Below are 19803 nucleotides of genomic sequence, written 5' to 3'. Positions count from 1 at the left end.
GGTAAAGTATCTCAAAATCATATAAAATGTGAAAATTAAAACATTAATAAATATATTGAAATCAAGTTAAAACTGAAGAAATACTAGCAGATCAAAGGAAGTTTACTAAAGCTTGTGCCACAAAGGAGGTTGTCATAGGTCAACATGGTGATAGTGGAATTTTTCACTTCCTACAGTATATGTATACATATATATATGTATATACATGTATATATATGTGTATATATATATATATATATATGTATAATGATATTCCTTAGTAATTTTTGCCTTGTAGGTTAATACAGATAAATGTCTCCTTCAAATACTGACAACAATAACTAATAATATATACTATAATATAGTATAGGACTTCATAGCTTATAAAACTATCTTAATTGTAGCATATTCAGATGAACTACAATGAATCTCCAAAACATGAATTATGAAAAAACACACTAACACATAGTGTTGTTAAAGGAAGGAATAGGTCAAGAAGGAGTCTACAGTGTCATTCAAGGTCTAGGTATCTAAGCTAGTTTTCACAGATAAAATGGCTGTGGCTTAAATGGCATGCATAGGTACAAATTCAAACAGGGCAGCGTGACAGAGGGAAACCAAGGCCAGTCTCACCACAGGAGAAGCCAGCCTCTCCGCATTTATTCCACTAGCTTCTGGGATTTGGGGCAAGTCACTTAACCTCTCTGGATCTCTTCTGTTCTCAGTGAAGTGAGGGTCTGTTTACATTGCCATCTCGTTCTAGAACTCTCTACATCCTGGCATGATTTCAGAAACATTCCAACCATTTCTTTTACATGGTCACTACCCTCTATAAAGTATTATGTCTTCTGCCTCTGTTCTCTGCACGATTCATTTCATCCTGCACGATTCATTTCATCCTGCACAATGCTTCTAGGCTGATTTTCTAGAGTTCATGTCTGATCATGCCTTTAAGAGTGTCCCACTAATAATAGAATAAAGTGCAAATTTTTTTTAGAATGGCACTTATGACCTTTTATCTTATAGCCTAATCTGCTTTCTTGTTTAATTTTGCTCCATACCTACTCTTCACTCTCCCAGCCCACGAAAAACCTTTGTTTTTCATTACACTTTTATCTCAAAGGACATGTTCCGGTCTCTGCTTTATCTTACATTTCACGTTTGTGTCCCATAAAAATTTTCCTCATAAAGGTCGAGATGACCTTCCTCATAAATGTCTCCATGCTCTTCATTCAGAACTGAAGACTCTGACTTATGTACTCCATATCTAGTTCATTTTAGGACCTGTGTGTCTGCCTTGAATTACAATGCTTGTATATTACCAGCCCTAATTTTAAGATTAGGTACTTAAAAGTGAGATCTCTGTATTCACATGGTGCTTTCAGTGTTTTAGGTGTCCAGTAAATGTTCGCTGAATTTAATCAAAAGAAATCAGGACATTAGTATTAAATAAACACGAAGCATGGCCAATTTATTAACAATCACATAGCATATATGTTGAGGATGTAGGTGCCAGATATTGTGCTAAGTTCTCTTATAGTTCTTTTATAGATAGTTTCCATACAGTCCACACCTTGTAAAATATCTATTGGTATTCCTAATTTACAGATGAGAAAACTGAGACAGAGTAGGTTACATAAACTGTCCAGGGGTCACAAAGCTGGTAATGGGAGTACCCACATTCCTTCCCAGGTGCCTAAGTCCAGGAAACATGCTATATATACAACTTCTTTGCTAATGCGTCACAAATTGCTTTCCCGCTCAACATTGCTACCATGGCTGCCATTGGCAAACGGGAGGAGGGTGTTGCAGGAAATAGGTGCCTTTTGAAAAAAAAGTCACCCAGTTCTTAACCCTTACCTCTTAAACAGTTTCTCTACCAGTTTCTTTACCACTCAAACACGAAAATTGCCTCTTAGGCTCAAATCTACTACTCATCCTTTCTAGAACTCAGTTCGCTTTCAGTCACTAAAAATAGAATTTATGGAGTAGCAACACATATCTAAGAAGACAAGAACATTTCTTGGGTTTTTATTTAGGCAATTACCCATAAATTATCTAACTTAATACTCATAACCTCTTTGAGAATTTTAAGGTAAGTTTTAAGAAAAGACCCCGCCCTGGATAAGTTAAACAGCATGCCTGGCTTCTAAGTACAAAGCCAGAGTGGGGAACCTAATCTGTGAAATTCCTAGATGCACACACCCCACTACACCCTGCTGCCATCCTGGCACATGTCACCATCTGGCATTAGTCTAGTGCTTTTCAGGAAAGAATAGCCCCAGGCTTCAGTGGAAATGCCACTTAAGGACAGAGGCCAGAGATGGCCATGTGTACAAGGGGTTTAAATGGCACCAAGAGTGAAAGGTGGGAGGCACTTTTCAAATCACGCTCTTAATCATATGATATTCCAGGGTCTTAAATGTTCTTCCCTGTGCAGTTTCTCTGATATAATTTTAATTTTTTTTTGGCAGTATCTTAAGAACCTTTAACTGTATCTTGGATGTTGCGTGCTTTTATCTTCACTTTTGTTTTCCCTTGTAAGTAACTTCTAGTATAAAATTCTAGGAATTGGGCACCTTTAAAGCTCCAGATGCTTTCCTGTCTTTAATGTTTCCTTTGGATCGCTTTTGCTAACTGCTTCTGTCACAGTGATTATCTTATGGGATAGCAGTTGTTCCTTCACTTTTCTCTTTTATTCAATGATAAGACCCTTGAGAACAGAGAAATGTTCTTACTCACTTCTTTATCCCCAGGGCCTAGCATAGCAAAGGACATATTCAGTAGCCTCAATGTAGAATAAATACATACATGTATAGGTGGTTTGAAAGAGATGTTAGTGTTTACATAGATCTTGTCATGCGGCTAATACAATAAAAGAAAAATCCCCATGTTAAAAGATCCTTGCCTACCTCTACCACAAACATGCTCCTACTGCAAATTTCTAGCATTCTAATGATTTTTTTTTTAAATATTAAAGAGCACAAGAAAATTAAACTAAGTCCTTCAACTAGCAACCGCAGTTAATAGGGAAGAGCAACGAGACCCAATATATATGTTAGGTTTAATGGGAAAACTCTGTCTTATGTCTTTATATCCAAATATAAATTACATCTTTATAGCTCTAAAAGTACTAATTACAATCATTCAGTGATCAAGTAGTAAAGTTTAAAATAATAATACATGTCTGTTTCATTACCTGAATATTGATTCAGCATTAGGCTTGGGGCAGTAAGCTTTGTAATCACCGATTTTAACCTTAGGTTTTGAAGATTTGTTCCCCTTACATAATTAGACAGTGAAGTATGTGCATTGTCTTGGAAAGCATTTTGTCTTTTAAACCAAATTAGACTAAGACCTGAGGCTGGAGACCTGTATTTCAATTGTTAAAAGTAATTGCTTTTAAATCTTTCTACAGTTGTAATTTCTTTTCCCTTAGAACATATACCTGACTTTTAGAAATATGGATACAAGTAGCAATTTAATGCTACTAATATTTTCCAGGTACCATTTAAAGTAGTTTAAATTTCTGAACTCATGCAATCTTCACAAAACCTGTTAGGCACTATTACTGAGCCCACCATACAGATGAGAGAACTGAGGCACAGATTACAAGACTTGTGCAAGATTATACAGCTGTTTAGCTAGATTATAAACTCAAGAAACATAGCACTTTAGTTCATGTTTGCAACCTAATTATACCCACTGCCTTTTGCTAAAACTACCACCTCTGACCTTTGCCTTCACAAAGATGTTTAGAAATCAAAAAAAAAAATACATTAATATAAAGTACATCTTATCTTTATATACTATGGATACCACCTTACAATTTCTGCTGGGAATTGTGCATGTATTTTTTTGATGTCTCCCTGAAAAATTAAAATCTTAATATACTTACATTAAATTACATTTTTACTATTACTTATTTTATTCATGTAGAAAAGCATACCTATTTTCACCTGAACAGTCTTACAAAGGAAGTACATAGTACATTTAGGGTCCAATAAATACTTCCTAATATGAAACAACACAGGGTAAAAGAAAAATATATAAATATTGTCATGCAATAATGTCAGGGAAATGAAATGTAACTAAAAATGACACATTTGAGATATGGAATAATAAAACCAAAATTCTGATTTTGAGATCTAAATTGACATATAATTTTACTGACATACAATTTTATGTTATATACATAGACATTATTGAATTAGAGATATCAGTATTTTGAAAAAAATTTTTAGTTGCTTACTAAATTGAGGTATCAATTTATCATTAAACCATTTTTTAAGCATTATAAAAGTTTATATTTTCTATTATGTAATAATTATTTGATGTATTTAACAAACATTTATTGACTGTATACTATGTGTTTGATATGTTTTATTTGATGTATCAATTATCCAGCAAAGGGATTTCCAATCTATTTTTTTAGATTCGAACTTAACAATGTCTCATGAGACTCTCTCTCCTTCAAGCTTGTCTCTTACATACTTAGATGCATACTTAGTTGCACATTATGAGTCAACCTTCAAGATTAAAGATTTTCCAAAGCTGCTAAAGATTTTATTTACTTTAATGTACCTGTGAAAGACACCAATGAATTTAAAAGAAATACTGAAGGTGTTTTGTTAATGTGAGACAGAACACTGATAAGTTTTATCTTCCAACATTCTAAGGCTGTGATTAAATTAAATGTAATTGTATCATGTGCTTCTTTTTAGATGCATCGAAAGTCAAATACACTGTAACATGGGATACAAGTACATCTGACAAAGAGGCACATTTTATTACTAAACTTGGAAATGAATTAATCTAATTACTGCTGAATTGCTTGACCAACACGAAAACCTAGGAAGGTAAGTGGTTTGCACCAAAAGTCAAAAAGCAAATGAGATCATTTGTGTGTGTGTGTGTGTGTGTATGTACATGTTTGTGTGCCCTTTTGCAGACTTATAGAGTTTCACCTGATAACCATGCACAGATCTTTTGAAGGTGGCCCAGGAGGATGGAAATGTCTCTGAGCTGGAGGGATCTTGAAGCAGTGTTGTGGCTAATGACATTTTTAAGCAACCTCCCCACCCATTTTGAGAAGTAGCCATCCATTAGAGATTTGTTTAACCCTACTCATATGCCAAGATTTGAGCAGCCTCTGATTATGGCAACCCAGCCATCTGGGATGTGTAGCTAAGCAGCCCTATCATGCTGTTGCCTCACTGCCCAAACTCAGTCTCTGCCCCTCTGTTATGCTTAACAGCCTCTGCTTAGATTAGAAATTGCTGTCCTTACTATGATTTTTCATGTGGCCCGGAAAATGAAGAAACAACACAGAAAAGAATGTGAGACTGCAGCACAGCTCACTAAGGTATTTGTGCTTGTTGGGGTCATCTCCTATTACCCATCTTTCCTCTCCTCTGCTGTGTTGACCTCTGCAATCTTAAAGTGAAAGGGTGGTGGTGGAGGAAGGGACACAGCCTGTTGAGTCAGGTGGGCTGGGGGGTTTTGGAATGAGCATTCTGTAGTCTTATAGCCCCACAGAGTGGGCATCTTCTGGGAGGTGCTGCCCTGGGTCCTTCTTAGACATGTTGGAACACATATTTGAGCAATGAAGTTTTAGCAATTTCTTCCCTGTTTCGAACTAGCCTAAAAGGACCATTAGCCTTCCAAATCAGCCAGAGAAGCCTGAAGCCAAGGCTAAGATCAAAGCTGAGGCTCCATACAGTCTCTATTTCTCTATCTCCATTAATTAAGTTGACAGACTTCTTGAGAATGTAACATTAATACAGCACAAATTTATTAAGAGCCTATTATCTGCTCCTTGCTATTTCTATTGCTCTAGATGGTGGAGTTAAAAAAAATGAAAAAAAATTATCTTAATTATCTCCTGGTTTAACTATCTAAAGTGTCACTAGAACCAATATTGTCCATGAGACTTAAACATCATTGAATCTAGCATCAGTGAATAAATTTTTTTCCTACATGTATGAACTTCAACTGGAGGCTAGATACCTAATGAGAACCTAGGGTGGAAAAGCTTCAAGTGTTTGTCTCTCTAGTATACATTACCCAATAGGTAACTACTTATCTTTCTATGTTTTCCTGAGAACCCCAAATCTTTACAGTTGGAAGCTCTTTATATTTGAAGCATGCAAATCTCAGTTGCTACAATGCAAGTGTCTCTGGATCATTGTACAGGAGACAAAAACACTTATTAATACTTTAAGGCATACCCAACTGTCTCAATAAAAATTCCAGTGAATTTCACCCTAATAGTCTAAATGAGGTCACTTATTTCCAAAGATTGGATTATCCTTTGATTCATCTTTTCTTGTAGGACATGATTTTTTTAAATTTCATAGATGGCCTAATTGAAACATGGGAAGATGTATAATTTGCACCTGATAGCTGCTGCTGCTGCTGAGTTCACATATGGTACCATAGAATTCCGAAAAGTCAAGAATGGCAGGGTCTCAGAGAGTGTGGACTGACCAACATCCTTAGAGAAAGGACTTGCAATAGAGTGTTAAACTAGTATATAGAAGTTGTTCAGTAAATGTGAATTTTCTTCCACTGACAAGGTTAAGTAAGGGTAATCAAAGCAAATGCTTTCCATTTTGTGTGTGTATGTGTTACGTGCGTGTGTGTGTGCCTCTATCAATAAAAATGAGTGTGCAATCCAATAAGCACATGTTTTATGTATTTATGCATTGAAACAAATTATTACTGTATGCACATTATAAAATATACCAAAATATGTGGTATGAAAAATCAGAAAAATAAACTCCTTCCAAGGAATCTAGTAATCTCTGAAGCCACATAGAAAGTTTACTTTAGATAAGATGATGAGTTGATAGGTGTTGGCAAATGGGAAAGAGAAAGCTCATTTACTAGGCATTGCATTTCCATTAGAAATTGTTAGCCATATTATATAATTTGTACATAACCAAACAGTCACAAAAACTAACATGTCCACAGTATTTTCACCATTTTACAAAGGTGGAAACTGAGGCTTGGAGGAAGTGAATTACTGGCCCAATCTTTGCTAGCATGGGTACCTTATGTAACTAAAAGTGTTTTCTCTGAAAATTAAAACAATGAATTCTTTGTTTAAATATCACCTCTCCTTGAAGTCTCAAATCTTAAAAAATCCATAGGTATGCCTTAGATCACAAAATGAGTATAATTAAGAAATGAGGACTCATAGACCTTGGAGACTGATTTAATCCTTCCCTGTTCAATAATCCATGAGACAGGGCAACATATTTGATGCGACATTCATCAGCACTTACTTATAAATAAAAGCACTTACAAATAAAAATGTCTCCCCTAGCAGGAAAGAGAAAGTTAAAGATGAATTTATGTTCATATTAATGCTGTTTTATTCCATCTATTAAGTGAAAATTTATTGAAATTCTACTATGGCCTAGGAAGTATGCCAATAATGGTTCCATATTATTTCCCCTAATTTAACTAAAAGGCACATAACAAGCAATCAATAAATATTTATTAAATGAATAAATGTCATGAAGGCACAAACAGATTACACCCTGGTATTTCATTGTAGCTCCCCTTTTTGGAGAGTAGTTGTTCTAAGATCGGTCTCTTTGGATTCTGTGTATGTGGACCTGGTTTCTGAAGCATGATTAAGACTTTATAAAATGGCAGTTTTACTGCTAAGGCAATTGAACAGCCCAGGCTTTTGGTGAGGACATTATATCATAGACAACATATTCACACATAGTTCTGTTATTCCCACTCCCAAACAATACTCTATTAAATGAACTGATACCTCATTTACCTTTTCCTTAAAATACACTGATTTTAATTACCTAGATTTCTTCTTCGCTTTATTCTATACCTAAGGGGTCTAATGTCAGTTCTAGAAAAATGTACAGAAGCCATCTTGTTACAGCAAATAAGAAAGCAATTATTCCCCTTTATGTTAATTAACATAAATGCTTTGTGATTTAAAAACAACGAAAGAGTAATGGACCTATAGGGCAATTGATTCAGTATCTAATTACTGATCAGGAAAAACACCTCCACCTCCACCTTAATGTCAAAATTAGCATCTTTATCCTTGGCTTCCACATTCCAAAACCCATGACCATGAGGAGATTATTCCATTGCATGGTTACCTGGAAATACATTTCTCGGCTAGTTAATTCTAGAAGAAACCATAGAAAGCTAAGATGCTCATAATTAGACATTTCACACTTTATGTTTTTCCAATGTTTATTTTTGAGAGACAGAGCGAGAGAGAGAGAGAGAGAGAGCAAGAGAGAGACAGCATGAGCAGGTAAGGGACAGAGAGAGGGAGACACAGAATCTCAAGCAGGCTCCAGGCTCTGAGTTGTCAGCACACAGTCCGAGGCAGGACTCAAACTCATGAACCGTGATATTGTGACCTGATCTGAAGTCAGACACTTAACCGACTGAGCCACCCAGGCACCCCAGACATTTCACACTTTAAATACAAACTTTCTTTTCTTTTCTTGTGGCCAGCGTAGGAGAATAGGACTACTTGGGTTTCAGGCACATTCTTGGACCTTCTTGAGTCTCAGTTACTTAATTTGTAGAACAGAGTTAATATCTACTCCTCAGTTGGATTTAAAGGATCAAATGAGACAATATATGTGAAAAATTACATTACGCTATAATAGAAAATTCAAAGTTACTTTCTTATTGATGATATAGATTATGTTCTTACTCTTCAATGTATCCTCTTTCCTTTTCTGTCTGTCAGAGACCTCATGTAAAGCAAGTAATTGTGAAATTATTAGTGGGGAGTTAGGCAATGAGAAGGAAAAATATCACTTCCAATCTTATGATCTATAGCTGTAACCATGCTTTTATTTTTCTTAAATGTCCGTATTCTTTTCTTTTAAGTTTTATTTGTTTTGAGAGAGACAGACAGCATGAGTGGAGGAGGGGCAGAAAGAGAGAAAGAGGAAGAGAGAGACTCCCAAGCAGGCTTCACACCATCAGCACTGAACCCAATTCTGGGCTTGATCCCGTGGACTGTGAGATCATCACCTGAGCTAAAACCAAGAGTTGGATGTTTAACCAACTGAGCCACCTAGATGCCTCTAGCTATAAACGTGCTTCTCAAAGAGGCTAACAATTTGAAAAAGCAGAAGATCCATCATCCATAATGGCTTTAACATATTGATTATTGCAATGCAGTATCATGAAATGTGTGCCCTAGGTATTTAGGTACAACTTTCAAACAGCTAGCACAATTTGCTCACATGCAGAATTAGAATGACCTGTATTTTAAGTGTTATAATCCAGGGGGAAATTTTCTAATATGAGGAATTCTAGAAATAGTAATAATTAGGACTGAGCACTAGAACAGGAGTCAGGAGACTCACGTTCTATTCCTGACCTTACATTAACCAAAGCGTGTCTTTAGGTAACTCAGTTAACCTTTTCAAGCCACAATTTTCTCCTCTGTCATAGAGGAATCAAACCAGATGTTCTTGGAGTGCATGATTATTAGACTTAATTCTGTAATACAACATTGCTTTAACTTTGTTTTTTAAAGAGAGGTTGCCTGAAAAAAAGCCTGTGCTGTGCATAATATTTGTAATACATTCCCAACATAAGTAGTAACAACTGTGCCTTAAATGGTTTTTATTAACAAGCCAGTTTAGACAACCTAAATGCCTAAAGGTTGTCTCCATGATTTGCTCACAGATTGGATCTCCATTACCCTCACGTGCACTTCACTCCTACCGTCTATATTTTCTCCTAATTCCCCTTGGCCTGGCCTCTCTCTGTTTCTGTTCTCTTTTGGGGATCCCTTCTTTCAAAGAACTGCATACTCTCCTTTTCTAAGCTTTATTTCAGTTCCAACTCCTCCCTGTCACTCCATCCACAGCTGCTTGTACGGTCTCCACAGGAGACTCATGGATGTCCTCTGTGCCTTCCCAAAGGAAGCACCTTTATAGGTGGACAGACACTGTGTCATCTACACCTCCATGTCTGGATGAAATAACTTACTATGAGAAGGAGATAGCACTAACGGAGCCAAGTGTAGCAGATGAATAAAGAGAACAACTTTATTCTACAACTCAAAGGGAACCCCAACCAGACATCTTCCAAGTACCTGCCTTCAGACACCATGAAGCTAGCCCAGGCATCACAGAGCCCAGTATCCCCATCCCATTGCATTTTCACATTCAGCCTTATCATGAGAGCAGGCGTGAGAGAGGGCGGTGTGATGGCAATGTGAGAGTGAGATGGACCAGCACTCAAATCCTGGCTGCTTCACTTCACTGCTGTGTGTCTCCAGAAATATTTAGCTCTCTGAGCTATAGTTTGCTGATTTGAAAAATAGGGATAACAGGGGTGCCTGGGTGGCTCAGTCGGTTAGGTGTCTGACTCTTGATTTTGGCTCAGGTCATGATCTCACTGTTCATGAGTTCGAGACCCGTGCTGTGCTCTATGCTGACAACACAGCCTTTTTGGGATTGTCTCTCTTCCTCTCTCTCTCTCTCTCTCTCTCTCTCTGCCCCTCCCCAACTCGCTCTTTCTTTCTCTATAAAAATAAATAAACTTTAAAAAAATTAAAAATAGGGATAATAATACTTTCTTGGTATTACCTTAATACAATATTAATACCACCTTCTAGGGTACTTCTCAGTATTTTTTTAAATGTTTATTTATTTTTGAGAGAGAGAGAGAGAGAGAGAGAGAGAGAGAGCACAAGTGGGGGAGGGACAGAGAGAGAGCGAGACACAGAATCAGAAACAGGCTCTAGGCTCCGAGCTGTCAGCACACAGTCTGACGCAGGGCCTGAACCCAGGAACCATGAGATCATGACCTGAGCCAAAGTCGAACACTTAACCGACTGAGCCACCCAGGAACCCCTAGGGTAGTTCTCAGTATTAAAGGTATCATATGGACAGGGTCTGTCACATAAAGGAGGTTTGAAGTTGATTATTCTGTTTTATTATTATTTCAATCTCCTTTGAGGTTTGTAGAAGCCAAATATTTTTTTTCTTGTTAGAGAAAAGTAGGGCAAAGAACATTATGAGTGACTTGGCCATGGAGACACAGTAGGATGGCATTGGTGCTTAGGAATAGCACAGATTTTCCTAATAGCAGGTTCTGCCTATTTCCAAATACTTGGTATTTGTGGGAATGTCCTCATTTAATCTCTCTAAAACTTAGGAATCTATTATGTTCTCCATTTCCTTCTTGTTTCTCATCAAAAGACTTTGCACGTTGTGACTCTAAAAGAGGAGGAACGATTTGTCAGCTCATCTCTGTTGGCAATGTTTGCAGTACTTTTTTGAGCAGACTCTCTCTCCATGCCATCTAGAAAAGGGAGAAACCTACAGCTACTATTTTGGTATGTGCAATGCACAAATGTGATTCTGTACTTCTTACGGATGCCAAAGTTTACGTAGAAGAAAATAAGCTGGCTATATTTCTCAGCAAGGGGATCAAATGAGTTATATAATTTTCACATAGATCATGAGCTAGAACAGAAATCTTGTGAATTAAGGTTTGCTACAACTAAGAATCTGTGGACACTCTCCAGTGGGCAGGGAAAAAAATCAGATTAATGTTTTGTCAGGGCACGAGAATATCTGCACATGGTGTTCTGACTGATACAGGGTATCTGTGCTCAAACAAAGGCTTTTGGAACTTCTCCAGGTAGGACAGCCACTGAGAAACAACGGCTTTTACTCCTGAACACATTGTCTGGTTACCAGCCCTATAGTAATTAGCCTGCATTAACAAAATCCTGAAACATACCCATTGTTAAGTACAACATTCAAACTAGTGAAAACTATCCATACAATTTCAAGTGTGCAATGTTTAAAATATTCGAATATGTAAGGCTTCAGATACTATTACTTTATGCTTAATGGAAAGAGATGATATTTTCATTCCACCTATGTTTGCGCATGACTATGTGTGTAGGTGTGTGTGTGTGTGTGTGTGTGTGTGTGTGTGTGTGTACAAAGAACAAGAATTTGAAACTATGTGTATCTGTAGCCCTATAAAAATATCTTTGCATGTTGGTTAAACATAGCTCTTCTATCTCCATAAAATAAACATTAGATTAATAATAAAAATGTATGTCATAAAACAGAACATTTAAATGAAAAGGATCTCTTTCCCATTTACTTATTAAGAAATATACCTTGTGGGCTTAGAAGTATTTGTCATTTGTTGCCATTACATGCTGAATGGATGTGAACCCATTTCTTTAAATAGGATGACTAATGAGAACAAAATGGTGAGTCTGAGCATACGTACAGACATTATGATGGCTTGCATAAAGAAAATGCATTAGGCACACACTCAGCTTTATCACATGTACTACTGGGTGATGAAGCCTGAAAGACCTTTTATTAATTCTAGGTATGCTGTGGCTGCAATTGTCATCGTAAGTGATACAACCACCAGTTGGAGAGTGCTTTGGAACTTTAAAGGTAAAGGAAACCTTTTCTTCAGTGGAACATTCTCTTTTAACCTGCTTTTCTGTTGAACCTGATAAGGCTTTGGATGTGCTTGTTTGAGAGTTCCTTTCAAGTTGAACAATGCCAAACCGAATAAACAAACTTGTTCATAAAGTGAGGTATCCTGCTGGAAATCATCATGTGTTTTTAAAGTCATCATGTAATATTCATGTATTTAGTTACCGTCAACCATAAACTCCTTTATCAGCAGACAATTGGCAGTACCAAAGGTGTACAAAAAATTAATGCTCTCCAGTAATTTAATGTTTGCTTAACATTGAGTTTGGTGGTGATGTTAGAGGTTGAACACCTCAAGCCAGCACCCACGGGATATAATCTCCATGCTCTGACACTCTGCACATAGTCTGCCAGGGTCTCCACTCTTTCCCCTGTTGTGGGGACACTAGCCACTAATTAGTGAGTCAGTGTGGGGAGTATACACTGTCCATCAACCCTTTGCACCTAGAGGCAGCCTGAGCTGGGAAAGCTGGTCTGTTATCAGGAAAAACTGTCATCTTTATCAACATGCCGTTATTTTAAACTACATGTTCTGATGTTTACTAGTGGGAGACCAAAGACCGTAACTTTACCTATGTGAATATTCTTTCAACATGTTGAGAGAGACAGGTGGTGCAGTGGTTAGGAGCACGTGTTTTGAATCAACACTCAGCTCTACCTTTGACCTTGCTTTTAAACCCTGGCAAGTTGTTGAATGTCCTGAGTTTCTGTTTCTTCTTCTCTGAAACAGACATAATAATGGCATCTTTCTTAATAAGAACCTTTAAAAATTGAATGAGATGGTGCACGTAAAGCATTTAGCTTTCTTTATTCTTAGTATCTATTAAGTGCTTCGTAAATGGTTGCCATCATCCTTGTACAAACTGTAAATAGCACTCAGTTAGTTACTCTCTCCATTCAGACAGGTCAATTTCAGGAATGCTCTGGAATCCAAACCAGCTCTGGAAATTGGCAAAGAGGTGGCTTAAATTTTTGTCTGAAGTAACAGAGAAAGGCTTGAAATAAGTGCTTTGGGCTGATCTGTGATGGAAGATTCACTCATGTTTCACTTTTCTATTTTAATTACTAAGGTCCTGGGAAACTATGTTGTAAAACAAAGTGTCATTATTCTAGAGCATTTTACTGACATATTAATTTGTGCTATTTATTCATCCTCCAAAGGAGATATAAAGCTCATTCTCACTGGTTTCAAAATGAGTCATTCCAAAGAAGCCTGGTAGGGCATCCTGTCAACCCCTTAAATAATTGGTGTACTAATGTCTTCTCCCATTTTCTAGAGGCTCTTTAGTGGTTCATCATGCATTGAAGTTTCAGGGAGATAATTTGCAATCCAATTTTGTGGCTCTCCCTTTGAAATCTGTTACCCCCAAGATGTAATGTCATTAATGCTCAGTCCAACTCCATGCGTAGTCTTCACGTAATTGTTTTATAGCTTGCCTTGCTAAGGAATTTGTAGAGGGTATCTGAATAGGTCAAAGGGAATGTAATGATTTGGGAGCTATTTCCATTCATAGAAAAAAAGTAACAATTGTGAGATGCTTGTTCCTAGAGACAAACTTCATTTTCAGGTTTTGGTTTTTTGTTTGTTTGTTTTTTAGTAGGCTTCGCACCTAATGTGGGGCCTGAACTCAGGACCCTGAGATCAAGAGTGATCTCTACCAACTGAGATCTCTACCAGCTGATTGCCAGCTGTCCCAATAAACACATTTCAAATGTATTAGTGCACACACAGACTCTTTAAAGGCATATTCTTAATTCTCTGGTTTGCATCCTCTTTCAAAGAAGTATTTTCCTTGAAGCCATACAGCCGCAATCCGTATGTAGTCAGCTTGTAGCTGACCTCAGGTGTGCTCCATCCTGGAGGTAGAACCCAGAAATGAACTGATTTCTCCTAGAACACATAAGGGGTCCAGACGTGAATGAAAGTGCTTTAAACCACAGTGGATTAGCAATGCGACAAGTGGCCTGACATGATTTAGCTTAAAGTCAGTTATCCCATTTTCTATTTATTTTCCCTTTTCATCATGGAATCCTCTGCTGCCCACATTTTTCTTGAGAAAACTCTCTGTTATATTTCAACAAAATTGTCTAAACCATGGCCTCAAAATCCCTTGTGAAAGAGAAAGGCCAAAAATAAATGACTCAACTAATTACTTTAAATAAACAAGATATCTTTTTTTTCCCCCTATGGATCATGAAGGAGTCACCCATCATTTTTCTGAGACTTATGCAAGTCACATACATCTTTCTGATAACTGAAACTGTTTTTAAAATTTAGGACACCCAAGACAAATTTGCAAATATACTGTTCTGTACAAGAAACAATCTGACAGTGTCCCTTCCCCCAAGTTTCAAGGCTATGGCTGTCCCTCAATATAGATAAGCCTCACAATCACCAAATACAGAGTCTACTGTCTGTACTTGGAAGTGCTAAACCTCCATATTTGGCTGAAAAGACAGCCAATGAAGGATTTTTTTAATTCAGCAACAGTCTTATAATTCTCTATGCAATCAGGCTTCAATTACAGAACATACATTTGTGCCTAAAACCATCTAATTTCCCTAAACCTACCCAATGCATCTCTTTTTTTACCTATGACTTAATAAACCTCTTGTTTAAAAAATGTCTTCCTAATGCAATGGACCATCGTGCATGGAATCACTGTACTTGTCAATCTTTATAACCCTCCCATAAATTGTTCCTTTCTTAAATACTGCATTTGGGTAAGTTAGAGGTTCATTATCACTACAGCTCCATGTCAATCGCTTATCTGTAATACTGCTCAGCACAGAAAAAGTGCACATGTACAAATCATGCAAAATCAGATGATGATTTTAAAAATACTACAGATATATATACACACGTATGTATATACATAATACATATATACACGTATATGTGTAATTTTTGTTAACCATGGAAAAGGGTCGATAGGTTGATGCCTAGGGATGCAGACCCAATTTTAGAAGCAGATGTGAGCACCATAGAAATCATAACAGGGGAACGTTTGTTTGTTTGTTTGTTTTTTAATAAAGCAATCAGTGATTCTAATGCTCTATAAACATCCCCAGACCTCATACATTCTGAGCATGGCTGTGTGCATTTGCATTCTTAGCAAAAGCTCACAGAGTTCTAGATACGTACTTGGCAGACGCAAAACACACATCCCAAAATATCGGCATCATGGCCCCTGTGGGCCGCGGACGCTATGCACACAGGCGCTACAGGAGGGCCAGGGAACTAGCCCCACATTCACTCACACAGGTATCTCTTCCCTGCAGGCCACCTAGCAGCGACACCGCTAGTGATAATCACCCCTGGCTGGCAGACACTCACAGGGACACTCGGGGGAGCTCCGGAGAAACCTAGGGGAAGGGGGAGGGTCGGGCATTTTAGGGCAGCGGCGCGCACCCCGGCACAGTGTCCGCGCCTCCAGCACCGTCCAGGACCCGAATTCGCTCCGGAGCTGCCAGCGAGATCTGCATTACGCCAAGGCGCTGCACCAACTCACCTCCACGAAATAGAAGCAGGGCAAGAGGGTCACGCTGTCCTTGATCACTTTGCCCTTTGGCCTCTCCTTCGCCGACATCCCGGCCGCCTGCCGGAGTCCGCGTCCTCCCCCGGGCGAGGTGTGCACGGCGCAGCCGAGGCGAGCTGCCTTCTCCAGCCGCAAGCGCCCGGCGCCGCTGATGTCACATTCCCCGCGGGCACCGCTGGAGCCAGCGCGTTGCATGCAGCGCCCCCGCCTCTCCCCGCCCCTCTTTGCAGCAAGAGGCTCCCTAAACCGGCAGGTCTCCTTCCTCCCCTACTCTGGCCCTCGCTCCCGGTTTTTCTCCACCTAGAGACGTCCAGCTCCCTCCCACAAGCTGTTGCTGCAATGGCTTCCCCTCCCTGCCACCCTCCCTCTGCTCTCCACCGCCCTTGCGAGGCTTCGCGCTGTCAGAGCTTGACGTCAAGAATCGGAAAAGGGGGGACGCACCCCTGGATATTGCAGCAGAGAGGCTGAGGAGCTCAGACACCCACACCCGCCTGGAAAGCCCCCTGGGCCACTCGAGGAACGCTTACTTAAGGATTGCTGGAGAGCAGAAGCCCAGCTCTTGCGCACTGGCCCACGGCATCAACACAGACCTCTACCTGCGTGAAATTAAAACTTGGATCCCATACTGAAAAGTAGGCCGTGGTGGAAACTTATTGAAGGCTGGCTGCTATCAAGGAAGGACGGCACGACCCCTTTTGAAGATTCTCTGCTTAGGAGATTCCCTGGCTCCCTGCAATAGCGACTCTTCCTGCTGATGAACACCATCACCTGTCTGGGGATGGTGAGGGTTCCCTGCAACGATGGGGCAGATGTGTGGGCATACCCATTGAGCCCAGAGGCCAGGACATGTTCTGACCTCAGCATCACACCTCCCCAGCAAAGCCAGCATCACAGAGGCACCTCTTCAGACATCAACAATCTAAAATAAGTCCTTCACCTTGTTGGCAGTGTGCCTGGCTGGTCTCAATTTTGTGATGATTCTGACAACTTAGAAGGGTCAATAATACAGAGGGGGAAACACACAGCAAATAAAAAACACTGTATTATGTAATAAGAAAGATAGCTCACTTCCATGATGATGTGCCTCTGGTCATTTCCAGTATCTTATAAGTCTCTATTTGAAGCATCTGACCACCAATGCCAACATTCTCAGTCCAATTCCTATTCTCTCATGACCTCATCTGAACAGTTACTTCTCAAATGTCCCCTCCAAATACCATCACATTGGGGGGGGGGTAGGGTTTCAGCATAGGAATTTCGAGGGGACACAGATATTCAGTCTATAGCACACTCCAGTAGATCTTTGACAGTGTGGAGACAGTCTGATTTTCTTTTTCTTTTTTTCATTTTCTTCTGTCGGGCTTGGGTTCCAGAGCCCCACTGTACAAAACTCCATTTCCACCTCCCTATGCACCACACTTCACTCGCAGAATCCCAGCCCAAACTAAACCCAATTACCTGCCCTCACCGGAACAACTGAGGGTGGGTAGGGAAGAACACACAGCCATGTGGTCTTGTCTCACATTAGACTGATGACCACAAACTTCAAACAGGCCCTAATATCCCACAATCCTAGTATTTTTCCATAGTCTGTTCACTTTCTACTCTCCGAGGAACAACGCACACCTTCTCCTGTTTATTCAAATCCTGTCATTCTCAGCTCACGACTTAACTCATTTCACTCAGAAAGCAGAAGTAATCAGAAGAGAGCTGTGTTATCTTCCAAAGCTGATAAATTGCCCCATCCCTCACCCTCCACAACTACAACCATCTTTTTCCTGGACTGGCACAACAGCCTCTTAACTGTTCTACCAGCTTCTACTCTTGCTAGCCCTATGTCCTACAAATCATTTCCTTTACAGGAGCTGGAATGATCTTTTGAAAAGTAAATCCAATTGTGTCATTCTTCGCCCAAACCCTCTAAGAACTCTCCATCACACCCAGGAGAAAAACCTAAATTCCTCACATTTTTCTTAAAGCCCTATCCAGGGGCCCTGCCTGATTCATGGACCTTACTGATGTTGCTTTATGCCTTAATGGTCTGACAGTCCCAGTCTAGCTTTGTACTCCCTCAGGGACTTTGCACTTCCTGTTTCTTCATCCAGGAATGCTCTTCTGTCAACACTGTGTGGTTTAACCTCTTACTTAATTCATACCTTTGCCCAAATTTAAACTCCTTAGGACTACTCACTCCACCTATAGAGCACTAATCACCTCAGGCCTCCATTACTCTTTATCCTTACTCATTATGTTGTTTTTCTTCATAGGACTTACCACTATCTGATAGTTTAGCGAGTATTTATTCGTCAATTTTTATTGACTTTATCTCCCACTAGAGTGTAAGCTCTAAAAGGTTAATATGTCCTGTCTGGTAACTGGAATTGTGCCTGGCAAATAACTGTTCAGTAAATATTTGTTGAAGGAATGCATGAACCAATTAAATTAAATGATGGAGGTGAGTGGGGGTATGGTGAAAAGAAATAAACAATGCATATAAAACCATCTAACATGGTTTCATCCACATACTAAATGTTCAATAATTGTTAGTTGATCCTGTTTACCAGTCATCTTGCTATTAATCAGTGACTATACTTCTCATTACTACCAAAATTCTCCTGCGTGTGTTTTCTCTTTTCAACTTTCTTAGTACCTCAACAGAATTTGCAATTTGTGATGGCGGTAAAAAAATAAGTTGGAAGGGGCGCCTGGGTGGCTCAGTCGGTTGAGCGTCCGACTTCAGCTCAGGTCACGATCTCACGGTCCATGAGTTCGAGCCCCGCGTCGGGCTCTGGGCTGATGGCTCAGAGCCTGGAGCCTGCTTCTGATTCTGTGTCTCCTTCTCTCTCTGTTCATGCTCTGTCTCTCTCTGTCTCAAAAATAAATAAAAACGTTAAAAAAAATTTTTTTTTTAAATAAATAAGTTGGAAGATTTTTTAATCTATCATCCTGGAAACTCAGCTCTTCTATATAAAGAGGAGGTAAAACAGAAGGCTAAAACAATAGCCCCCTATTTTTATTAGCCAAGAACTGAAAGCGTGTGAGAAAATATCAGAGATGCAGGCTGACCACACCTCAATAATTCAATAAATTATTGAAACATTAGGAAGGCACTTTCCTTCTCCTCTAGGTGGTCAGACCAGCTTGATCTGACCACATGGTACAGGATCAGGAAATGCTTCAGAATTCAAAGCCAATTCCTATTGTAAATCCTTTATCCCTCCCTTGACCAGATGCTCTTTTCTTCTATCCCACTTCTTTTAAAATATTTTCTTTCCCCTCTAAAATCATTTCACAAAACAATCCAGCTACCTCATACAATCCCTCAAATACTAAACACAATAATAATTTTACATTGAAGTAAGAGTGTGATGTATTTTTTTTAAATGTCTTTTACGTACTTTAACTTTGATGTTGAAAACAATGCAATGAACAAGGCAAATTCTTTTATAGAATAATCTTGTAGAGAGGATTCAGAGATGGAAAACATTAAGTAGTAAAAGGTCGAACCAGAAGAAAATGAGATTTGGAGTCAGAGACCTGAGCTCAAGTCCAGGATTTATAGTTGAAGTCTGCTCTCAAGCAAGTCACTCCAAGTTTCAGTTTCCTAATACATAAAATGAGAGATGTGTTGGTGCCACCTGACAGCAGCACTTGGGAGCTCAAATGTGACAATATATGTGAGAGCACTTGGGATGTTATCAAACTGGTCCATCCATTCATCTGTCCATCCATTCAACCTACAAATATTGATTGACCTCTCCCCACCACTATGCAAGAGGCACTTTTCT

General features: G+C 39.1%; 1 protein-coding gene across 1 annotated transcript in view; it reads right to left on the bottom strand.

Annotated features, from left to right (window-relative positions):
- The window catches only part of PLPPR4 (phospholipid phosphatase related 4), a 42473-nt gene extending 26167 nt beyond the window's left edge, over nucleotides 1–16306 (bottom strand). The window contains exon 1 of the mRNA XM_040471071.1: nucleotides 15989–16306. Within this exon, the coding sequence (XP_040327005.1) occupies nucleotides 15989–16210 (222 nt within the window). The 5' untranslated portion in view covers nucleotides 16211–16306. The remainder of the gene's footprint in view (nucleotides 1–15988) is intronic.
- Nucleotides 16307–19803: the final 3497 nt, after the last annotated feature.

This window comes from Herpailurus yagouaroundi, unplaced genomic scaffold (genome assembly GCF_014898765.1).
Source record: "Herpailurus yagouaroundi ecotype Mexico unplaced genomic scaffold, PumYag 77, whole genome shotgun sequence".
Classification (NCBI taxonomy): domain Eukaryota; kingdom Metazoa; phylum Chordata; class Mammalia; order Carnivora; family Felidae; genus Herpailurus; species Herpailurus yagouaroundi.
This window is presented reverse-complemented; position numbering and strand designations above follow the sequence as displayed.